Source organism: Aegilops tauschii, chromosome 6, assembly GCF_002575655.3.
Source record: "Aegilops tauschii subsp. strangulata cultivar AL8/78 chromosome 6, Aet v6.0, whole genome shotgun sequence".
NCBI lineage: Eukaryota > Viridiplantae > Streptophyta > Magnoliopsida > Poales > Poaceae > Aegilops > Aegilops tauschii.
This window is the reverse complement of record NC_053040.3, coordinates 335,018,401-335,041,045: the sequence shown is the minus strand read 5'-3', so window position 1 is coordinate 335,041,045 and position 22,645 is coordinate 335,018,401. Positions and strand designations below refer to the sequence as shown.

Sequence of the window (22,645 nt, the reverse complement as noted above, 5' to 3'; positions counted from 1 at the left end):
GTTCGGTTGGAGGAGCTTGGGGGCAGGGGGTGGCTCATCGGCGGCGGTGGCGGCGACGAACGGCGGCGGCAGGAGCGAGATCGGTTCGGGGTGAGCGTGGGCTACGGTGGGACTTTAGCTAGGGTCTTTTGGGGGGTTCGGAAGAGGAGAGCGAGGGGGTTTTATAGGGCAGGTTTCTTGCGCGAGGGGAAGGCTCGGGGTAGGGTTTTGGGAGAACGCGGACGTCGAGGGCGTCGGGCGCGAGCGAGATCCTGGCGCGGGAGGATCGGGAGGTTGGGGATGGCGTGGGCCCCGCGGGTCAGTGAGAGAGGGAGAGGTGAGACGGGCCGGGCGACCGAGGGGAGAAGGTTCGGGCGCGGCGCGGGTGGAGCAGGCCGGCTCAGTCGCTGGTGGACTGCGGCTCGGGTGGCTGGCTGGCCGGTTGGCCTGGCTGGCGTGCGTTTTTTTTTTGAATTAAGGCAAAGAGGAAAATAAAATATAGAGAAATCTATATTATTTTTATATAGGACATATATATATATATATATCAATAAAATCAGAAAAATAAAACCTACAACGTGAACATTTTTCGAGAGGCAAAACAGAAACTAAAAAAACATTTTCTGCAAATTCCAAATAAAATTCAAATTTGAATTCAAACCTTTTGGCAATATTTTCTTCTGACATTTTTTTGGAGTGGCATGTTTGCTCCTCTCAAACTTTTGCACAAGTATTTGTCAGGTATTTTTGAAATAAATTTCAATTGCCAATTCAAATTCAAATTCAAATAAAACTCAAATGCCTCTGAAATTTCAAATGCCACTCAATTTCAAACAACATGCATAGATGCGCTAATAATTGTAAAACATTCCAAATTGAAATTTTGGGATGTTACATTACATTTTTTACTGGGAAGTCAAATTGGTCTGAAACTTTTTGCACATTACTTTTGTACAATTTTTTTAAATTGTCATATTTTTTTAGAATTTTTGGAGTTACATAAGTATACTAAACTTCCAGATTACTACAGACTGTCCTGTTTTTGACAGATCTGTTTTCTATGTGTTGTTCGCTTATTTTGATGAATCTATGGGTAGTATCGGGGGGTATGAACCATGGTGAAGTTGGAATACAGTAGATATAGTTCTAATATGAAATTGGAATAAGTTTGCAACAGTACCTAAAGGTAGTGATTTGCTTTATTATACTAACGGATCTCACAAAGTTTTTGTTAAAGTTTTTGTGTGGATGAAGTGTTTGAAGATCGAGGAGCTATCAATACGAGAAGAATAAAGGAGGCAAGAGTTCAAGCTTGGGGATGACCAAGGCACCCCAAGTAAATATTTCAAGGATACTCAAGCATCTAAGCTTGGGGATGCCCCGGTTGGCATCCCATCTTTCTTCTTCAACAATTATCGGTATACCTCGGTTTTTATTTTGTTCACATGATTTGTGTCGTTTGTGTTTTTGTTTTTCCTTTAAGAACCATGCTAGTATGAGATAGCCCTTCATTGATTTATGGAATACTTCATGTGCTTCACTTATATCTTTTAAGTATGATCTTATAGAATTGTTATTTGTGCTTCACTTAAATCTTTTGAGTATGGTTTTATAGAATGCTTCATGTGCTTCACTTATATATTTTGAGCTTGGATATTGGTTAGTCTATATTAATTGTAGAATGCTCCATGAACTTCACTTATATCTTTTGGAGTATGAATAATACTATAATCTAAAGTGGGGTTGGAAGAGTGTCAACTTTGGGAATTAGTGATCGCACTATTTTGGAGGGTGTTGAATCTTAGTGTGATATTTATGAAAGTGGATTTGGAAGAGTGTCAACTTTAGTTAGTAATGATTCCACTATTTCGGAAGAGGTTCCAATTGATTATGAGAACAAAGCTGCTATCTATGATGATTATTGTGATGACATGTATGTTATAAAGAATAATGTTAACCATGAAACTTGTCATCATGATTTTAATTTTCAGTTGGATTATGCCTCACATGACCGTTATTCTGTTGAGTTTGCTCCCATTATTCCGAATGAGAAGAATTTTCCTTATGTGGAGAGTAGAAAATTTTCTATGCTTGTAGATCATGAGAAGAATGCTTTATGTGATGGTTATATTGTTGAATTCATCCATGATGCTACTGAAAATTATTATGAGGGAGGAATATATGCTTGTAGGAGTTGCAATAATATCAAGTTTCCTCTCTATGTGCTTAAAGTTTTGAAGTTATACTTGTTTTGCCTTCCTATACTAGTTGATTCTTGTTCCTATAAATTATGTGCTCACAAAATCCCTAGGCATAGGAAGTGAGTTAGATTTAAATGTGCTAGTCATATTCTTCATGATGCTGTCTTTATGTTTCAATTCTTATCTTTTATGTGAGCATCATTGAAATCATCATGCCTAGCTAAAAGGCATTAAAGTAAAGCGCTTGTTGGGAGACAACACAATATTTACCCTTACTGTTTTTGTGTGTTTACATGATTAAGCTACTGTAGTAATCATGTTTTATAGCTTTTGTTTCAATAAAGTGCCAAGTAAGACCTTTGGGAAGACTTGGGTGAAAGTTCATGTGATCTTGCTGTAAAAAAACAGAAACTTTGTGCTCACGAGATTAGCTGTCATTTTTTACAGAAGAGTCCTTTTGAGTTGATTCTTTTTGCAGAAGATTAATAGACAAATTCCTCACGTCCACCAATTTATTTCATAATTTTTGGAGTAGCAGAAGTATGGTTGCTGTTCAGATCATTACAGAATGTTCCGTTTCTGACAGATTCTGTTTTCATTGCATAGTTTGCTTGTTTTCTAGTTTCTATGGCTTATATTTCTCAATATAAATTGTAGAAATGATATGGTACAGTAGGCATTGTGTGAGAACAATTATGAACCTTGTATTTGACAGTACCAAAGTGAATGGTTTACTCTTTATCATACTAACCTATCTCACGAAGTTCCGTTAAGTTTTGTGTGTTTGAAGTTTTCAAGTTTTGGGTGAGATATCGATATGAGGAGAATAAGGAGTGGAAAAACCCTAAGCTTGGGGATGCCCAAGGCACCCCAAGGTAATATTCAAGGAAGACTCAAGTGCCTAAGCTTGGGGATGCCCCGGAAGGCATCCCCTCTTTCGTCTTCAAAACAATCAGTATACCTTACTCGGAGCTATATTTTTATTCGTCACATGATATGTGTTTTGCTTGGAGCGTATTTTCTATTTTACTTGCTGTTTGAATAAAATCATTGGATCTGAAATTTTGAATGAAAAAGAATCCTCCCATGGCTAGTTAATTACTTGACTACTCAGTATTCTTCACTTATATCTTTTTGAGTAGTTTGTTGTTTACTCGCGTGCTTCACGTATATCCTATGAGTAAATGGTTGAATGAATTGAATATCATAAATCTGAATTTATATATGTTTTATATGCTTATACCATGGGGAGTAATGACTTCACACATAATAAGTATAGGTGGTAAATTTATTGAAAGTTAGCAAACGCAGAATTGGTCACTTGAACAATTCATGAAAGAATATTAAAGGAAGAGAGATTTCACATATAAATATACTATCTTGGACATATTTTGTAATTGTGAGCACTCATTAAAATATGACATGCTAAAAGGTTGATGTTGGACAAGGAAGACAACTTAATGGGTTATGTTTTCCTATATCTGAAACGTTATATTGTCTTGGATCATCCAACATGTTGAGCTTGCCTTTCCCTCTCTTGCTAGCCAAATTATTTGCACCAAGTAGAAATACTACTTGTGCTTCCAAACATCCCTTAAACCAGTTTTGCCATGAGAGTCCACCATACCTACCTGTGGATTGAGTAAGATCCTTCAAGTAAGTTGTCATCGATGCATGCAATAAAAATTGCTCTCTAAATATGTATGATCTATTAGTTCGAAGAAAATAAGCTTTATACGAACTTGTGATAGGGAAGAAATAAAAGCGACGGACTGCATAATAAAGGTCTTTATCACAAGCGGCAATATAAAGTGACGTTCTTTTGCATTAAGATTTTGTGCATCCAACCATAAAAGCGCATGACAACCTCTGCTTCCCTCCGCGAAGGGCCTATTTTTTACTTTTATCTTCTACCCTTATACAAGAGTCATGGTGATCATCACCTTTCCTTTTTACACCTTTTCTTTTGGCAAGCACTTTGTGTTGGAGCGATCCGGATATATATATATATATATATATATATATATATATATATATATATATATATATATATATCCACTTGGATGTAGGTTTTCATAAATTATTATTGTTGACATTACCCTTGAGGTAAAAGGTTGGGAGGCGAAACTATAAGCCCCTATCTTTCTCTGTGTCCGATTAAAACTTTGAACCCATAAATATCACATGAGTGTTAGCAATTATGAAAGATTAAATGATAGTTGAGTATGTGGAGTTTGTTGAATCAAAGCTCTTACATAGACCCTTCCTGAAAATAAGATGAATTGCAATTGTTTGATGACTAAGAGTACAGTTTGTTAGTTTCCAAGAAAGTTTATGATCTATACTTTAACATGTGAATAGCTTGTTACTTGATCATGAGAAGTTTCATGAGTTGAGCTACTATTATGATATATAATGATGCTAGCAAAAGTGATTGGAACTATCATTGATCAAACTTATGCACTTGCTAGCATTCACACTTTATAAATTATTTCTTTTATCATTTACCTACTCGAGGACGAGAAGGAAATAAGCTTGGGGATGCTGATACGTCTCCAACGTATTTATAATTTATGAAGTATTCATGCCATGTTTACAATAGTTTGATATGATTTTGGTATGATTTGATTAGAACTAACCCACAACGCTGTTTTCAGCAGAACTACCGTGGTGTTGTTTTGCGCAGAAATAAAAGTTCTCGGAATGCGATGAAAATCAACGGAGAATTTTTCTGAAAAATATAAAAAATACTGGAATGAAGAGTTACCGGAGGGGAGGCCCGTGGGCCCCACGAGGGTGGAGGGCACGCACACCCCCCTAGGGCGCGCCCCTGTGCCTCGTGGACTTCCCGTGGGGCCCCCTGACTTTTTCTCGGTGCCAACCTCTCCTATAAATACCAAACCTCTAGAAAATAACATAGATCGGAAGTTCCGCCGCCGCAAGCCTCTGTAGCCACGAGAAATCAATCTAGGCCCTCTTTGGCACCCTGCCGGAGGGGGCCATCATCACCGGAGGCCATGGAGGAGGATCCCGGAGGGGCCATCATCGCCATGAAGGCCAAGATCCAGAGGGAGAACCTCTCCCCATCCAAGGGGGAGGCCATGAAGGAGGAAGCACAAAGTGTTGGGAAACGTAGTAATTTCAAAAAAAAATCCTATGCACACGCAAGATCATGGTGATGCATAGCAACGAGAGGGGAGAGTGTTGTCCATGTACCCTCGTAGACCGTCGTTATGACAACGCGGTTGATGTAGTCGTACGTCTTCACGATCGACCGATCCTAGTACCGAAAGTACGACACCTCCGCGATCCGCACACGTTCAGCTCGGTGATGTCCCACGAACTCACGGTCCAGCAGAGTGTCGAGGGAGAGCTTCGTTAGCACGACGGCATGATGACGATGATGATGAAGTTACCGGCGCAGGGCTTCGCCTAAGCACTACGCCGATATGACCGAGGTGGATTATGGTGGAGGGGGGCACCGCACACGGCTAAGGGATCAATGATCAACTTGTGTGTCTATGGGGTGCCCCCTGGCCACGTATATAAAGGATGGAGGGAGGAGGAGGCCGGCCCTCATAGGGCGCGCCCAAAGTGTGGAGTCCTACATGGAATAGGAAAAAGGGAAGGAAGAAGGAGAAGGAAGGAAGGGGGCGCCCCCTTTCCCTAGTCCAATTCGGACCAGTCCATGGGGAAGGGGCGCGGCCACCCTTGAGGCCTTTCTCTCCTTTCCTGTATGGCCCATTAAGGCCCAATACGAATTCCCGTAACTCTCCGGTACTCCGAAAAATACCCGAATCACTCGGAACCTTTCCAATGTACGAATATAGCCTTCCAATATATCGATCTTTACGTCTCGAGCATTTCGAGACTCCTCGTCATGTCTGTGATCTCATCCGGGACTCCGAACTACCTTCGGTATATCAAAACACATAAACTCATAATACCGATCGTCACCGAACGTTAAGCGTGCGGACCCTACGGGTTCGAGAACTATGTAGACATGACCGAGACTCATCTCCGGTCAATAACCAATAGCGGAACCTGGATGCTCATATTGGCTCCCACATATTCTACGAAGATCTTTATCGGTCAAACCGCATAACAACATACGTTGTTCCCTTTGTCATCGGTATGTTACTTGCCCGAGATTCGATCGTCGGTATCTCAATACCTAGTTCAATCTCGTTACTGGCAAGTCTCTTTACTCGTTCCATAATGCATCATCCCGCAACTAACTCATTAGTCACATTGCTTGCAAGGCTTATAGTGATGTGCATTACCGAGAGGGCCCAGAGATACCTCTCCGATACACGGAGTGACAAATCCTAATCTCGATCTATGTCAACTCAACAAACACCATCGGAGACACCTGTAGAGCATCTTTATAATCACCCAGTTACATTGTGACGTTTGATAGCACACAAAGTGTTCCTCCGGTATTCGGGAGTTGCATAATCTCATAGTCATAGAAACATGTATAAGTCATGAAGAAAGCAATAGCAACATACTAAACGATCAAGTGCTAAGCTAACGGAATGGGTCAAGTCAATCACATCATTCTCTAATGATGTGATCCCGTTAATCAAATGGCAAGTCATGTCTATGGCTAGGAAACTTAACCGTCTTTGATTCAACGAGCTAGTCAAGTAGAGGCATACTAGTGACACTCTGTTTGTCTATGTATTCACACATGTACTAAGTTTCCGGTTAATACAATTCTAGCATGAATAATAAACAATTATCATGAAATAAGGAAATAAATAATAACTTTATTATTGCCTCTAGGGCATATTTCCTTCACAAAGGGGAGAACCTCTCCTCCTGTCTCTCGGTGGCGCCGGAGTGCCATCGGGCGGGGAATCATCGCCCCGGTGATCGTCTTCATCAACATCACCATCATCATCACCATCCTCATCTCTTTTACGCGGTCCACTCTCCCGCACCCCGCTGTAATCCCTGGTGCTTTATGCCACATATTATGATCCAATGATGTGTTGCCATCCTATGGTGTTTTGAGTAGATATCCTTTGTCTTTGGGTTGATTGATGATCTAGATTGGTATGAGTTGTATGTTTTATTTTGATGTTGTCCTATTGTGCCCTCCGTGTCGCGCAAGCGTGAGGGATTCCCGCTGTAGGGTATTGCAATACGTTCATGATTCGCTTATGGTTGGTTGCTTGAGTGACAGAAGCATAAACCTGAGTAAGGGGGTTGTTGCGTATGGGATAAAGGGGACTTGATATGTTAATGCTATGGTTGGGTTTTACCTTAATGATCTTTAGTAGTTGCGGATGCTTGCTAGAGTTCCAATCATAAGTGCATATGATCCAAGAAGAGAAAGTATGTTAGCTTATGCCTCTCCCTCATATGAAATTGCAATGACGACTACCGGTCTTGTTAATGATTGCCTAGGATAATTCCGCACACCGACCCATCATTATTCCACACTCGCTATTTATAATAATAGTAATATATTCTCACTTTATGGTAACAGCACCTACTTTTATATTTTAGCTCTCTGATACCATGCAAAGTTATCCTCTTCATACCCACAACGTAGTTTTATTTCTCGTTTCTAGTTGGAAGCAAACGTTCGGTGTACGTAGAGTCGTATCAGTGGCAGATAGGACTTGAGAGAATATTGATCTTACCTTTAGCTCCTTGTGGGTTCGACACTCCATACTTATCACTTCCACCTTTGGGAATTGCTACGATGATTCCCTGCACTTGGGGATTATCACTATGTCAAATGAACTCGATGGCGCCGGATAAATCAAATCGGTAGGGCCGAGTTTGACTTTTGGTTTGGGACATATGTGGATATGAGAAAGTGGTTGAGGGCTTTTGGAGCATATCACTAAGCATTTTGAGCAAGCAAGCCATTAAGCAACACCTCATCCTCTTTTAATAGTATTAGCTTTTCCTATGGACTCAATATGATCTTGGATCACTAAAATAAAAATGTAGAGTCTTGAGCTTGAGCCAATGTGTGTCCTTAGCATTTTGAGGGGTCCACATTCTTAATCCATGCCATGCCAAACATTGAAGTTCCTGAAATAGTCATCTTGAAGTAGCATTAGTTCAATGAGCTATATGTTGTTAGTGATTACCAAAACCACCATGGGATAGTTGCACTTTCAATCTCCTCCTTTTTGGTAATTGATGACAACATATAGATCAAAGCATTGAAAAATGATAATAAAAACTGCATAAAGTAAATAGATAGGCCCTTCGCAGAGGGAAGTAGGGATTTGTAGAGGTGCTAGAGCTCAAAGCTTAAATTGAGAGATAATTTTTTTAGAGACATACTTTTCCTGTCAACGAAAACGACCAAGTAATTCCTAACACTTTCCATGCTAGATATATCATAGGAGGTTCCCAAACATAAAATAAAGTTTATTCCTTTTCCACCATTCTTCCACAATCCATGGCTAGCCGTATCCACGGGTGCTTTCCATACCAACACTTTCCAAGGAATTTATTATTCGGCAACATAGATTTTTTTTTCATTTCGGGACTGGGCATCCCTATTACCACCGTACTCTCATGCAATGACAAGTGAATAAACACTCATCTTGAGAATAACACATCTAGCATGGAAAATATTGGCCACCCCCTGCCGCTTCATGAGCGGTACGAGCGCACAAAAAGGAATTTCATTTTGAAAATTAGAGATGGCACATACAAATTTGCTTAGAACGGCACGGAAATACCGCATATAGGTAGGTATGGTAGACTCATATGGCAAAACTGGGTTTAAAGATTTTGGATGCACAAGTAGTATTTCTACTTAGTACAAGTGGAGGCTAGCAAATAAGTTGAGAAACAACCAACCAAGAAACGAAAAATCACATAAGCAAGCATTAAGCATAACTAACACCGGATAATGTACCACAAGTAGGATGTAACTAGCAAAAAGTCCCGTGCGTTGCAACGGGAGAAAAAATACCACACACTATTAATTAAAAAATTATTCTATAATCTGAGAATTTGTAGCTATTTCTTAAATACATGAAGAGTTGTTAAAAAGGTTGTCAAAAAGATACATGATTTTTTAATCTTAAATATAGATTTTTTTTTGTTTGGAAAATACCGTTTTTGTATGGTCTCCTGTTGACGCAGGTACTTGCTCCCCTATTTCATCACTATTTATATCTTATCAAACTTGTCTTTTATTTTATTTTCTGTCATGCATGCCTTCTTTTTTACTTTTTTCATCCACGTCCTCTTTTTCTTCTTCTTATATATAGGAGAATAGCGCAACATCTCATCTTTATCGGATCTCCTCTGCATTTTCTTTTTTATTTATTTTATAGTGGACATCCTATCTTTATTGGGTCCTTTTGTTATTTCTTGTCATGCATTTCCTTATTTATTGGGTGTCTCTAGCAAATTTATCTTCAATTTCATGTCCAATCCTTATTTTGCTGAGGTGTTTATCCCCAATCTGAATCAGTACCGGTATGAAAAAAATATGGATAATACATTGTTGATTAACATTGCAGCCTAGATAGTATCTTTTTTAATTGTTAACAGGTAAAATAACATCATATTCAGATTCTACATATATTTTTAATCAAATTTCATATATAACATGTTAAATTTGGAATTACGGTTTAGAAGATATGAGTATTTTAAAAAAACATTTGATATGTACTGCGGGTTTAGTGTCAGGAATCTCAGAGGGTTTTCTACAAAATAGCATGACGGACTGAGAATACCTATTTCTTTTATTAGTATGTATAGATTTCATTGCATAACTATTGACTTTCGTGCTTGCATAGGGAATCACAAACCTTAACACCAATATTCTTACTAAAGCATAATTACTCACCAACATGAGTCATATATTACTATCATCATATCTGAAAACTACTAGAAAGAATCAAGTTTATTTTGTCCAATGATCTTCATGAAAGTTTTTATTATATCCCTCTTGAATATCTATCACTTTGGGACTAATTTCATATGTTGCTTTTGATAAGCTCAAACAAATTTAAGTGAAGAACATGAGCATAAAAATTTCTTCTCTCAAAATAATATAAGTGAAGCATGAGAGAATTTCTTCAAAAATTTACTAACTCTCAAATGAATCTAAGTGAGGCATGAGAGTGTTTCTTCAAAAATATTAAATCACACCGTGCTCAAAAAGATATAAGTGAAGCACTAGAGCAATTCCATAGCTCAAAAAATTTAAGTGAAGCATAAAGAGCAATTCTAACAAATCATAGCATAATTTTGGCTCTCTCAAATAGGTGTGTCCAGCAAGGATACTTGTGACAAACTAAAAAGCAAAACAAGCAAAGACTCATATAATACAAGACGCTTCAAGAAAAACTCATGATATGTGACGAATAAAAATATAGCTCCAAGTAAAATACCGATGGTCATTAGAAGAAAGAGGGGATGCCTTTCAGGGAATCCCCATGCTTAGTTGCTTGGTTTTCCTTGAATAATAACTTGGGGTTCCATGGGCATCCCCAAGCTTAGGCTCTTTTCACTCCTTATTCCTTCATCCATCGTGATCTCACCCAAAACTTGAAAACTTCAATCACACAAAACTTAACAAAACCTTCGTGAGATCCATTAGTATAATAAAGCAAATCACCACTCCAAGTACTGTTGCAAACCCATTCATTTTGTATTATTGCATTATACCGACTGTATTCCAACTTTACCAAGGTTTATACCCCCCCCCCCGATACAATCCATAGATTCATCAAAATAAGCACACAATGCAACGAAAACAGAACAGTCTGTAGTAATCTGGACTTTGTCCATACTTCTGTAACTCCAATTTTTTTGACAAATTAGGACAACGTAGGCAATTTGTATATCAATCTTCTGTAAAAAAAATTCACAATTTTATCACGCTTCTGTGATTTTTAACAATTTTGCTACTGGGCGCAAAAGTTCTATTTTTCGACAAGAGCAAATCAACTATCACCAAACATGATCCCAAAGGCTTTACTTGGCACAAACACTAAATAAAACATAATAAACACAATCATAACAGTAGCATAATTGTGTAAACACTCAAAAACATAAAGAAAAAAGCAAAAAAAATATTCAATGGGTTGCCTCCCAACAAGCGCTATCGTTTTATGCCCCTAGGTAGGCATAATGCATAGATTCAAGTATTGCCATCTTTAGTTTCTAATTCCTGAATCGGACAACCAATATTCTTCAAAGATTTAGCATGCATATTTTTATAATAATACTTCTAGGAATAAGATTGACGAATTCATTTTCGCAAGTAGAGTCTTTTACAACTTCAACAAAGTCGGGGTGAATACTAATCATCTTAAGATCCTCTTTGTTATTATTAAAAGTTGCACCCTTGTTCTTAGTGACTTGAGTAGTCTTGCCAATTTTTACGGGGGTTTTTTTCAATAGTTTTAGCAGAAGCAAAAACCGAGTTCCTCGCTCAACCTGGTCAAGAGACACTCATCAAATTTGTAGCGCAAGCATTACCCACTTACATTATGTGCATGTTTAAACTGCCCTTTTCTGTATGTGATGAGCTCACTAAGATGGTGAGGGGCTTCTATTGCGGATCCTCAAATGGTAAACAGGAGGTTCATTGGCGTGCTTGGGATGATTTGTTGCCGCCAAAGAACGGCGATCCAGGGCAGGGCTACAGCAAGGACGGCGGCGTGCAGGACGACGGCGACGGCGGCGGCGACTACACCGCATTCTACAAGCTCCTCGGCATGAACTAGGCTTGGGGCGGCGGCGGTGGCGTAGTTTTTTAAGTTTTTGTGTATGTCTTTAAATTTGAACAAATATGAATGAAACCGCCTAAATTCCGTTCAAAATCGAGTCGTTTTCGTCGAATTTGAGTCAATTTTGCATTTGAAAAACGACGTCTGGGTGCCAACTTAGGGCGGCGGTTGGGAACCCGAGCGCCCCCACGGCGAAAATATCGCCGGTTAACCCCCACTAGGCGCTATTTCAGGGCCTTGGGGGGCGAACGGCTGGAGATGCCCTTAGTGCCATCTAAACCGTTCGTTTTTTATCTGATGGTTCAGATGGTTAGGAGACAGGCACACCATCATCATCAAATTTGTTTTTTATAGAAGTAGAGAAAACAATTCTTTGTTTAGGGCACTTTAAAATGAGGGTCACCATGGACCGACTACAGCGAGGGAAATTACGAAATGTTGGTTGGACTGTTTCTTCACTTTAGCTGGATTTCAGTCAGCTGATTTTTAGTTTTGTGCTTAGTCAATTTTTTGGTCATTGGATTGTGCTTTAAGATTTGTGCAGTTTTTCTTGTCACATTTTGCTGGTGTACTGGGCTGCTTGGATTCGACTGGCCCCTATTTTAGGTCAGTCGATTTTCTTCTTAGGCTGTATTTTGGTGTGTGTATGCTTTTCTCCATGGGTTGCTTTTGTTTTCTGCACGTGTACGCTTTTATTTTCCTATTTTTTGCTTGAGTTTTTTTTTCTTTACATCTATTTCTGGATGTTGAGTGTGTGTAAATGTATACATGCAAGTAATGCATGTACAAATTACATTCGAGTACAGAAACTTCACTCTTATATATTTATTCTATATATTATAACAAGTGCATTTTTTTGTGCTAATTGTGTGGATTTTTTCCCTTTTTTATTCCTTAGGGGTAACAACAATGCTATTTTTTTGTGCTAAATTTTTTCTTCTAATTAAATTATTATTATTATTATTATTATTATTATTATTATGTGTATGTATGCATGAAAGTACTATACGGTATTTGTGTAAGTTATACTAGACTGCTAAAGTTGTATTACTATATGTGTATTCAGTGCATATTATAAAATGTGCAATTTCACTGCAAAGTTGTGTGCAAGTTTTTCTTTCTTTCTTCTTAAGAGTGATACCAATGTCAATAATTTGGTCTCTCTTAGGAAATTTTATTCGTTTTATTATGTTTAGTTTTTAATCCATTTCCTATTTTTAAGGACGATACCAATGTCACTAATTCGTTCCTTGTTTAAAAAACTTTGTTTTATGTAAAACGCACTATTATATGCATATTCTTACATAACTAAAAAAGTATAATTTATGTGTAAATTGTGTGCAATTTGTATAATTATTATTTTTACTTTCTTTCTTCTTAAAGGGTGGTACCAATGCCACTATACTTGATTTCTTCTTAGAAAAAATTATTTTTATTTTTGTGTTTGTAAGTAAGTATACACGCAAGTATGATACACCATGTGTGTAAATTATAGTACAGAGCAAAAATTGCATTGTATATGCTTATTTTTTGCTTATTACAAAAGTGCAATTTCAAGGCTTACTTGTGTGCAAGTTATTTTTTAATTTCCGCGCTTCTTAAAGGGTTTCATTTTCCCCTAGAAAACTTCATTATTTTATTTTTTTCATTTGTTTTTATAATATCTTTCCTCTTAAAGGGTTTCATTCTAACATAGAAAACTTCGTTATTTTGTTTTAGTTTTAGTTTTGTATTTTTTCCTTAAAGGGTTTCATTATTCCATAGAAAACATCATCATTTTGTTTTCTTTATATATTTTATTTTTTCTTAAAGGGTTTGATTCTTCCCTAGAAAACTTCATTATTTTGTTTTTGTTTTTTTATTTTCTTTCTTCTTAAAGGGTTTCAATCTTCCCTTGAAAATTTCATTATTTTTATTTTATTTTTAATTTCTTTCTTCTTAAAGGGTTTTATTCTTCCGTAGAAAAATTCATTACTTTGTTTTCATTTTCATTTTCATTTTATTTCATTTTCTTTCTGTAATGGTAATACCAATATCATTCCACTATTATATGGTTATTCTTTCGTATTATAAAAATTTAATTTCTATGTGAAATGTGTGCAATTTATTTTGCGAAACCCTTCTGTGTAAGTTTTGTCAATATTTGATTTATTTTTATATTATGCTTTCTTTTTAATGATAATGCTGATTCTAGTAAAGTATTCCTTCTTAGGAAACTTCTTTTTTGCAAAACTTTCAACATTATATACTTATTTTTGCACATTATGAAAAATGCAATTTCTGTATAAATTGTATGCAAATTTTGTCATTATTTGATTTACATGTTTTTTAGGTAAGACCAATGCCACTATTTTTATTCATATATTTTATAAGATGACAGCAGCACAACTATTACATTTTGAGGTGACCGCCTCTTTTTCTACTTTTGGTTATCAGGTTTACAACTCATAGTAAATTAAATCATGCTTGTTAAAACCGGTAGCCAGTCTCATAGTTTGCCACACTATTTTAGCCAAACTTGCCATAGGTTAGGTGTTTAAATTGTTAGCCACATTTTGGCTTGCCTATGGAAAAATTGCCATGTATTTTTTGTGTATGACATGTGGGCCTTATTTTCCACAAGAATCTTACTGAGTAAAAAGAGTGTGGGAAAGTACTAACTATGAACCAAACATGGATATGTACATCTGATATTTGGGGGCCCGTGTTGCATGCATCCATCACACTGATGGTGGTGACTCAATTGTAACCTGTGGTTGGATGGTTACAGGGATTGTTGTATCCTCATTTCAACAGGGTACAAATCCTGGTGCTCGCATTTATTTATGGATTTATTTCAGGATTTCTGGTTATGCACATTCAGTGAGAGGAGATGTTCCCGTCGATGACGAGATGCCTACGGCGATTTTGTAAATTTCAAGATGATATGCCGGCTCAGTCTTTCGGAGGTGCTCATTGGGATAGGATGTGCGTGTGTGCATTCATAGGGTTAAGTGTATGCGCGTGTATATGAACGCTTATGAACGCTTGTGTCTGTATTGTATTAAAAAAAATTATAGCAGCGTTATTGATACTACCCCTAAAAAGCAGCGTTATTGATGTGCTGAAATGCGTACGTGCATGACCATTCGAAATGCACGCTAGCTCACGTCAATTGCAGGTGGATAAAATAATCAACTATGGACCAACTTGATACTCGGCTGGACTGTACTCGACTGAAACAAATTGTGGGTCGATCGACTGACCCAAAATCTGTTTCCAGTCAACTGACAGGTAGCCGGTCCCCTGTTTCTTCTCCCTAGGAAAGAATCAACTTGCCGCAGCTAGTTGGGTCCGCATTAAATTATTCGCATAGCGTGCTCTCCTCTGAAAATTTGGCACGCAAGCTCACAAACAAAACTGTAGGTCAAGTCAATGATTGCAATCGTAAGTGAAATTTAAGGCGACGCGTTTTACATACGAACATTTTAAGGCGACAAGTTGAACTGTTACATAAAAAGATATCTCGGGATTAGCCAGTCGTACACATACAGCGATAACCACATCATTTGCCAGCAAGGGTTTATAGTCACATGGACTGATGGTTCCATTCTTCGTGGAAAGACAGCCTCAGCCCTCAGGGTCAAATATCAGTACACTCCCGGCACATTAGGCGCGGAAGCCAACCAACCATGAGCGTCCTTCATCTGCTCCTTTTCTTGCTTCTTCATGTCCTTCCCCTCGCATCTCCGGCCGTCGACGCCGACCAGTTCACGTTCGATGGCTTCGCCGGCGCGAACCTCTCGCTCGACGGCACGGCCACGGTCACCCCAGACGGCCTCCTCATGCTCACCAACGGCACGACTCAGCTAAAAGGACACGCCTTCTACCCTGTCCCCGTGCGGTTCCACGAGGCCGCCAACGGCAACGCCTCCTCGCGCTCCTTCTCGACAGCCTTCGTGTTCGGCATCGTCAGCGAGTACGACGACTTCAGCAGCCCCGGCCTGGCCTTCGTCGTCTCCAAGAGCAAAAACTTCTCCACGGCGCTTCAGAGCCAGTACATGGGCCTGGCCAACGCGGCCAACAACGGCAACTCCAGCAACCACTTCCTGGCCGTCGAGCTCGACACCATCGTCAACGCCGAGTTCGGGGACATGAGCAACAACCACGTCGGGGTCGACGTCGACGGCCTCTCATCCATCGTCGCCGACAACGCGGGGTACTACGAGGACGGCACAGGCGCGTTCATCAACATGAGCCTGTTGAACCGCACGGCTGCGCAGGTGTGGGTGGACTTCGACGCCCGCACCTCTCTCGTCAGCGTCACCATGGCACCCCTTGAGCTGCCCAAGCCCAAGAAGCCTCTGCTCTCCGCCACCGTGAACCTCTCGTCGGTGATCCAGGACAAAGCCTACGTTGGCTTCTCGTCATCCACCGGCGTCGTGTCGAGCCGCCACTACGTGCTTGCCTGGAGCTTCAAGATGGATGGTGGACAAGCCCCGCCGCTAAACATACAGAAGCTGCCGGCCCTGCCGTTCACGACCCCCAAGCGCCGGTCGAAGACGCTGTATATCTTGTTGCCGATAGCATCGGCAGCGTTGGTGTTAGCACTGGCCATCGCCGTCGTCCTAATTGATCGGAGGCGGCGCAGGTATGCGGAGGTAAAAGAGGACTGGGAGACGGAGTTCGGTCCGCACCGTTTCTCGTACAAGGATTTGTTCCACGCCACCAAGGGGTTCTCCGACGAGCGGCTGCTTGGCATCGGCGGGTTCGGGAGGGTGTACAAGGGCGTGCTTCCGACGTCCGGGGCGGAGGTTGCAGTGAAGAAGGTGTCGCACGAATCGAGGCAAGGAATGAAGGAGTTCATCTCCGAGGTGGTCAGTATCGGCCAGATTCGGCACCGGAACCTCGTCCGGTTGCTCGGATACTGCCGGCGGAAGCGCGAGCTCCTGCTAGTCTACGACTACATGCCAAATGGCAGTCTCGACAAGCTTCTGCACGACCACAACACGATGGTCTTGAGCTGGAGCCAGAGGTTGGGGATCATCAACGACGTCGCCTCCAGCATACTGTACCTCCACGAGGACTGGGAGAAGGTGGTTCTGCATCGCGACGTCAAGGCGAGCAACGTGCTCCTGGATGCCGACATGAACGGGCGGCTAGGCGACTTCGGCCTCGCGAGGCTCTACGATCACGGCACCGACCCGCACACCACGCACGTGGTGGGCACCATGGGCTACCTAGCCCCGGAGCTCGGGCACACCGGCAGGGCCTCCAAGGCGTCCGACATCTTCGCCTTCGGCGTGTTCATGCTGGAGGTCGCGTGCGGGCGGCGGCCCGTCTCCCAGGACGAGCACGGCGACCACCTCCTGCTGGCGGACAGGGTGATCGAGCACTGGCGCGAAGGAGCGATCACCGACGCCGTGGACCCGCGACTCCGGGGCGACTTCCCTGCCGAAGAAGCGAGCTTCGTTCTGAAGCTGTGCTTGCTGTGCTCGCACCCTCTGCCCAGCGCGCGCCCGGGCATTCGGCAGATCATGCAGTTCCTGAGCGGTGACACGCGGCTCCCGGAGGTGTCGGTAGAGCACGCAAGTGTCGACGTGCTAGCGCTCAGGCAAAACCAGGTGGTTCACTCGCACTCTTCTTTGCCGTCCACGGAAGCCGGTAATATTTCTGATGTTCCTGCAGCGAGGTAGTAATAAACACAAGATAAGCGAGCGACTAGATGTCAATCGACTGAATATAGTAATATTTTAGTCAGTCAGTTTTGCATGTTTACGAATTCTTTGGGTCCGGAGCATTGGCAACACATAACGCCGCAGCCGTAAGAGCTGATGCATGCAACGACGATTCTCCTGCATGTTGCCCCTTAAGCAAGTCGTACATCAACTTAATTGCTGTTTACAGGTGCATGCATACATTTTTTTTTGCGGGTTAGGTGCATGCATACATGGAAAACAGCTCCATATAAATACAGTACTCCTCATCGATGTATATATGTATGTAAGCTAAAGCATATGTACGTAAACAAAAAATAGCAAATGCAATTTTTTTGTCATTGGCATTACCATTTAAACAAGAAAGGAAAAGAAAAATAATAAAATAAATACAAAATTTACACAAAAATTGTGCTTTTTTATAATATGCAAAAATAAGCATATAATAGTGGTATTTTCACAGAAAAGGAAAATTCCTAAGAAGGAATGAATTAGTGGCAATGGTATTGCCATTAAAGAATAAGGAAAATGAAATAAAACCAAACCAAAATAACAAGCTTTTCTAAGAATAAAGAAAAATCATTAAAATAAAACAAATAATGAAAAATTGCACATAATTTATATAGAAATTGCGCATTTTTATAATATGCAAGAATAAGCATATAATGGCGAATTGTCACAAAAGGAAATTTCCTAAGCAGGAATGAATTAGGGGCATTGATATATTAATCTTAAAGAAGAAAGAAAACAAAAAAACTAAAACTAAATCAAAATATGAATTTTTCTAAGAAAAACATAATTAGTGGAATTTGTATTACCATTTCAAGATAAAGAAAATGAAACAAAATCAGAATAATAAAGTTTTCTAAGAATGAATTAGTGGCATTGGTATACCCTTCCAGATGAAATAAAATGAAATAATAACTAAAGAAAATCAAAGTAATGAAGGCTTCTAAAGAAGAATGGATAACTTGCATTGGTATTACCCTTTCAAAAGAAAGAAAATTAAAAACTTAAATAAAATAAAAAAACAAAATCATAATAATGAAGTTTTCTAAGGAAGAACAAACTAGTGGCATTGGTACTACCCTTTCATAAGAAACAAAATGAAAAAAATATAAAACAAAGTTAAATAGTCAAGTTTTTAAACAAATGATGAATTAGTGGCATCTGGTATTACTCATAAAAATAAAGAATATAAAATAAAAACTAAAAAATAAAGCTAAAATTTGCACGCAATTCACTTTGTTAAAATATGCAAGAATAAAGATAGTAGTGTTCTTTTTGCAAAAAAACAAGGTTTTCTAAAGAAAGAATGAATAGTTACATTGGTGTTTGAACCATGGCGTCTATACTTTTTCAAATCGTAATAATTAAATTTTCTACTCCCTCCAACCTTAGTTCAAAACTGTGACACTTATTTCCGATCAGAGCGAGTAAGAAATACTGAATTACTAGCAAAGGAACTACCTTTTAAGAATACAGAAAATAATGATAAAATCAAGCACGATTTAATGCCGAACTTGCACTTTTTTATAATATGAAAGAATAAACATATAATTGTGAAATTTTCGCAAAAACAGAAGACATGAATTAGTATCATTGGTACTACCCTCCAAGAGGAAAAATTGAAAATAAAACAAAAACAAAAAAAGACTGGGGTTTCTAAGAGAATGAATTAGTAGCATAAGTATTACCAAGGGACCTTTAAAATGAAAGAAAGGCAAAAAAACAAAGAATGACAAAAAATTGTGCACGGTTGAACATAAATTGCACATTTTAATAATATGCAAGAATAGTCATATAATAGTGAACTATCATTAAAAAAGGATTCCTAAGAAGGAATGCATTACAGGCATTGGTATCCCTTAAAGAAGAAATAAATGTAACAAAAACTTATACAAAATCAAAATAATAAATTAGTAGCATTGGTATTACCCTTTAAGGAGAAATAAAATTAAAAAACGACGAATTTTGCACGCAATATTCACAAGAAATGTGCTTTTTAAATATGCCCGAATATACATATTATAGTGGAATTTCGCAAAAATATTTCTTAAGGAATGAATTAGTGGCATTGGTTTTAACCTTGAAGAAGAAAGAAAATAAAATAATAAATATAAATTCTAAATAGGGAACAATTACTTAGTAGCAATAGTGTTGACGTTTAAGGAAGAAAGATAACAAAAAGGTTTCAAAAAACTTGCAGACAACTTCGTTCTAAACTTGCACTTTTTGTTGCATGCAAAAAATCATAAAATAGTGTAATTTTCACACATATTGCATAGTATTTATGTGAGTACATTTCCACTCACCAACATTCCAAAAATACCCACATAAAAAATAAAAATGAACTAACAAAGAAAAACCAAAAACAAAAGCAAAAACCACACACGCGCGCTCGCGCACGGTGACACACACACGCACACATAGAAACATTGAAAAAGGAAGAAGAAGAAAAAAAAAACACACCGAAAAATGGCATATGAAACACATCTGGACTCATACATTTACACTGTAATTCATAAAAATATCTTTAAATTAAAACCAAAACCAGCTAGCTGATTGATCTCAATGAGTCTGCACCAACACGCCGCATTAATACTCTCCGCGGACGCGTCAGCCCTCATGAAAGTTGCATGCATGCAGAAGTGTAGGTGCGTACACTGATTGGAAAAAGGAAATCGACTGGCCATAATTGATTTTTCAATCGACTAATGTATACCTAAAGCGCAAGAATAAACCAGGTGGTTTATGGGAGGAAGAGGAACCGAGGAAACTCGACTCCTAATATGTTTTTTCTCCCAGTCTTGCTAAGTCTCAGTCGACTGAGACTAAATCTCAGTCGATGCTTTATCCGTGAGATCTTACATTGAGATCAGTGCAAAATTTTGTTTCAGTCTTGCTAAGTCTCAGTCGACTGCTAAGATTCCATTTCAGAAGGGATAGCCGATGGCAAAGTACAGAGAAAGGCACAAGGTACTAGAAAAAAAACAGCCGAAGCCAAATAAAGAACAGCGGAAGAAGAAGAAGGAAAACAATAGTTGGGGTGCAGCTTTGCATCACCCCAAAACGCGTTGGCACATCTTCAGGCTGGGCTAACAGGCAAGGGCATCTTCAACGCGGACCTTCAAACCACCCTCGTCCTTCTAAACCGTTCGGTTCGGAAGTGTTTTGCCATCCAACACGGTCCTCTATCCGCCTGCTTAAGGGGCTGTTTGTGTGGGACGACACATGTGCCGGTTCTGGCTCTAGTACCATTGAATTTGAAATAAATGATTCCGAAAAACACGCTGGGCATCCGGTTATCTTGTTGAATTTGAACTATTATTGTACTGGAGATATTTGTGCATGGATGAATTGTATTATTTGGATTGGCACGATATAATATAAATCCAAATAGGATTAAAAAAGAGGTAAATTGTGTCTAAATAATTAGACAACTAGGAATACTAATAATCTTCTCCTATCCTACTTTTTGATTCATTTAGTTCTTCAATTAACTCAAAGTTCTTTATTTTAATTGAATCAACGAATATTTTTTGAATAGAAAGTCAATGTATCTAACCTATTATTTCACAGGAGTACTAGTTGCTGCGCCAAGCAGTTCCGCTTTCTCGGTCCGAGAAATGCATTGTTGGAACTGGATTGGAACGCCAAACAGCTCTAGATTCGAGGGTTTCCATTATAGCCGAACGATTGCGGGCTATTTTCTACTCCCTCTGTCTCAAAATATAAGAACGTTTTACGAAAAACATTCTTATATTTTGGGACGGAGGGAGTATAAATTATGTCTAAACTTTGTTGAATCTTATCATATTTGTATGAATTTTATTCGGTTTGAAATGTATACGGATAAAATTGGATGGCTGGCTTCTACTTCAGTGCCCGTATTGGTTCTCACCGATCGGCAGACGAATACGTTGTCTAGTTCGGACCCCAGCTATACTGATATTTCTGCGCTACACTACAGTACATGTTAAACCTACTTTTGGATTTAGTATACTGTATACTTGATTGTGAAATGGTATGGACAACGGTTTGCTACTGATACAATCTTCATTGCTTCACCGAAATGCAAATATTAGTCAAGTCTCCCCAATTATTGTTATTTGTAAACATTCGGCGTGTCGACCTGCCGCTTCCAAACAGTACTAGAAGGACAGAACACGACCACCCTGCATCGTTGGCACTCTTTCCTCACTCGAAAAAAGAAAGACACTCTTTGCTCACCAGAGGTAACGTCACTTTGTTCTGTCAGAGACCAAGTACAACATACGAATGCACGGTCAATTCATGTTACTCGTAACTCCTTGAAATAGAATTTCTTTCCACTTTATAAATAAAATCATCACGACAATACAGAAGGCACAAACAGATCCAAAAAAGCATAAAAAAAGGGGGAAAAGGACCTCCAGATGGCCATAGTCTTAGGCCTTCCACTATGTGGGCTAAAATCGATGCCAAAATCACTTTTACTTCATTTGGCACCGGTGCCCTTCATTACCTAGGAGGTGCCATAACAAAATTTTAGAAAACCGGAGCATCTACTTGCTCCTGTGCCAAATCCATCTGCAGAGTAAATTAAGCGCGCCGGCCGTCCTTCTAACGCAAAGAGCTGGCAACGAGCTAGGAACCAGGACGCTGCTAGTAGGGTGAGATGGGCTGATATATAGTAGTTTATGTACATGGGCCCTAGCTTCATTGAATGCCAAATTCTTTCACATAGTGTGGACGGTGCTAAAACTTCTTCATCTGGCATCGACATGGGCGTGGTATACTTTTAGCACCGCTACATAGTGGAGGGCCTTAGGGGGCTTGCAGCGAGACAACGCGGCGTCGGCGTGCGGTAGCAATTATGGAATCATGCAAGTGTCGACGTGCTAGAGCTGATGCAAAACCAGGTGGTTCACTCGCATTCTTCTTTGCCGTCAACCGAAGCTGGTAATATTTCTGATATTCCTGGAGCGAGGTAATGGACACAAGACTATTCGTTTCGTTTTCACGTTGTTAGCTCAAAAGTCCAGCTGGCTATCTTTTT

General features: G+C 39.5%; 1 protein-coding gene across 1 annotated transcript; it reads left to right on the top strand.

The window, feature by feature from the left end:
• Positions 1-15,374: 15,374 nt before the first annotated feature.
• Positions 15,375-17,942, top strand: LOC109753839 (L-type lectin-domain containing receptor kinase SIT1-like). Its single transcript, XM_020312764.4, has one exon. The coding sequence runs from the start codon at positions 15,580-15,582 to the stop codon at positions 17,581-17,583; it is 2,004 nt and encodes a 667-aa protein (XP_020168353.1). The 5' UTR covers positions 15,375-15,579; the 3' UTR covers positions 17,584-17,942.
• Positions 17,943-22,645: the final 4,703 nt, after the last annotated feature.

What these genes read in the sequence shown, in the direction of transcription:
- LOC109753839 (XM_020312764.4), top strand. Translation starts at nt 15,580, where the DNA reads ATGAGCGTCCTTCATCTGCTCCTTTTCTTGCTTCTTCATGTCCTTCCC.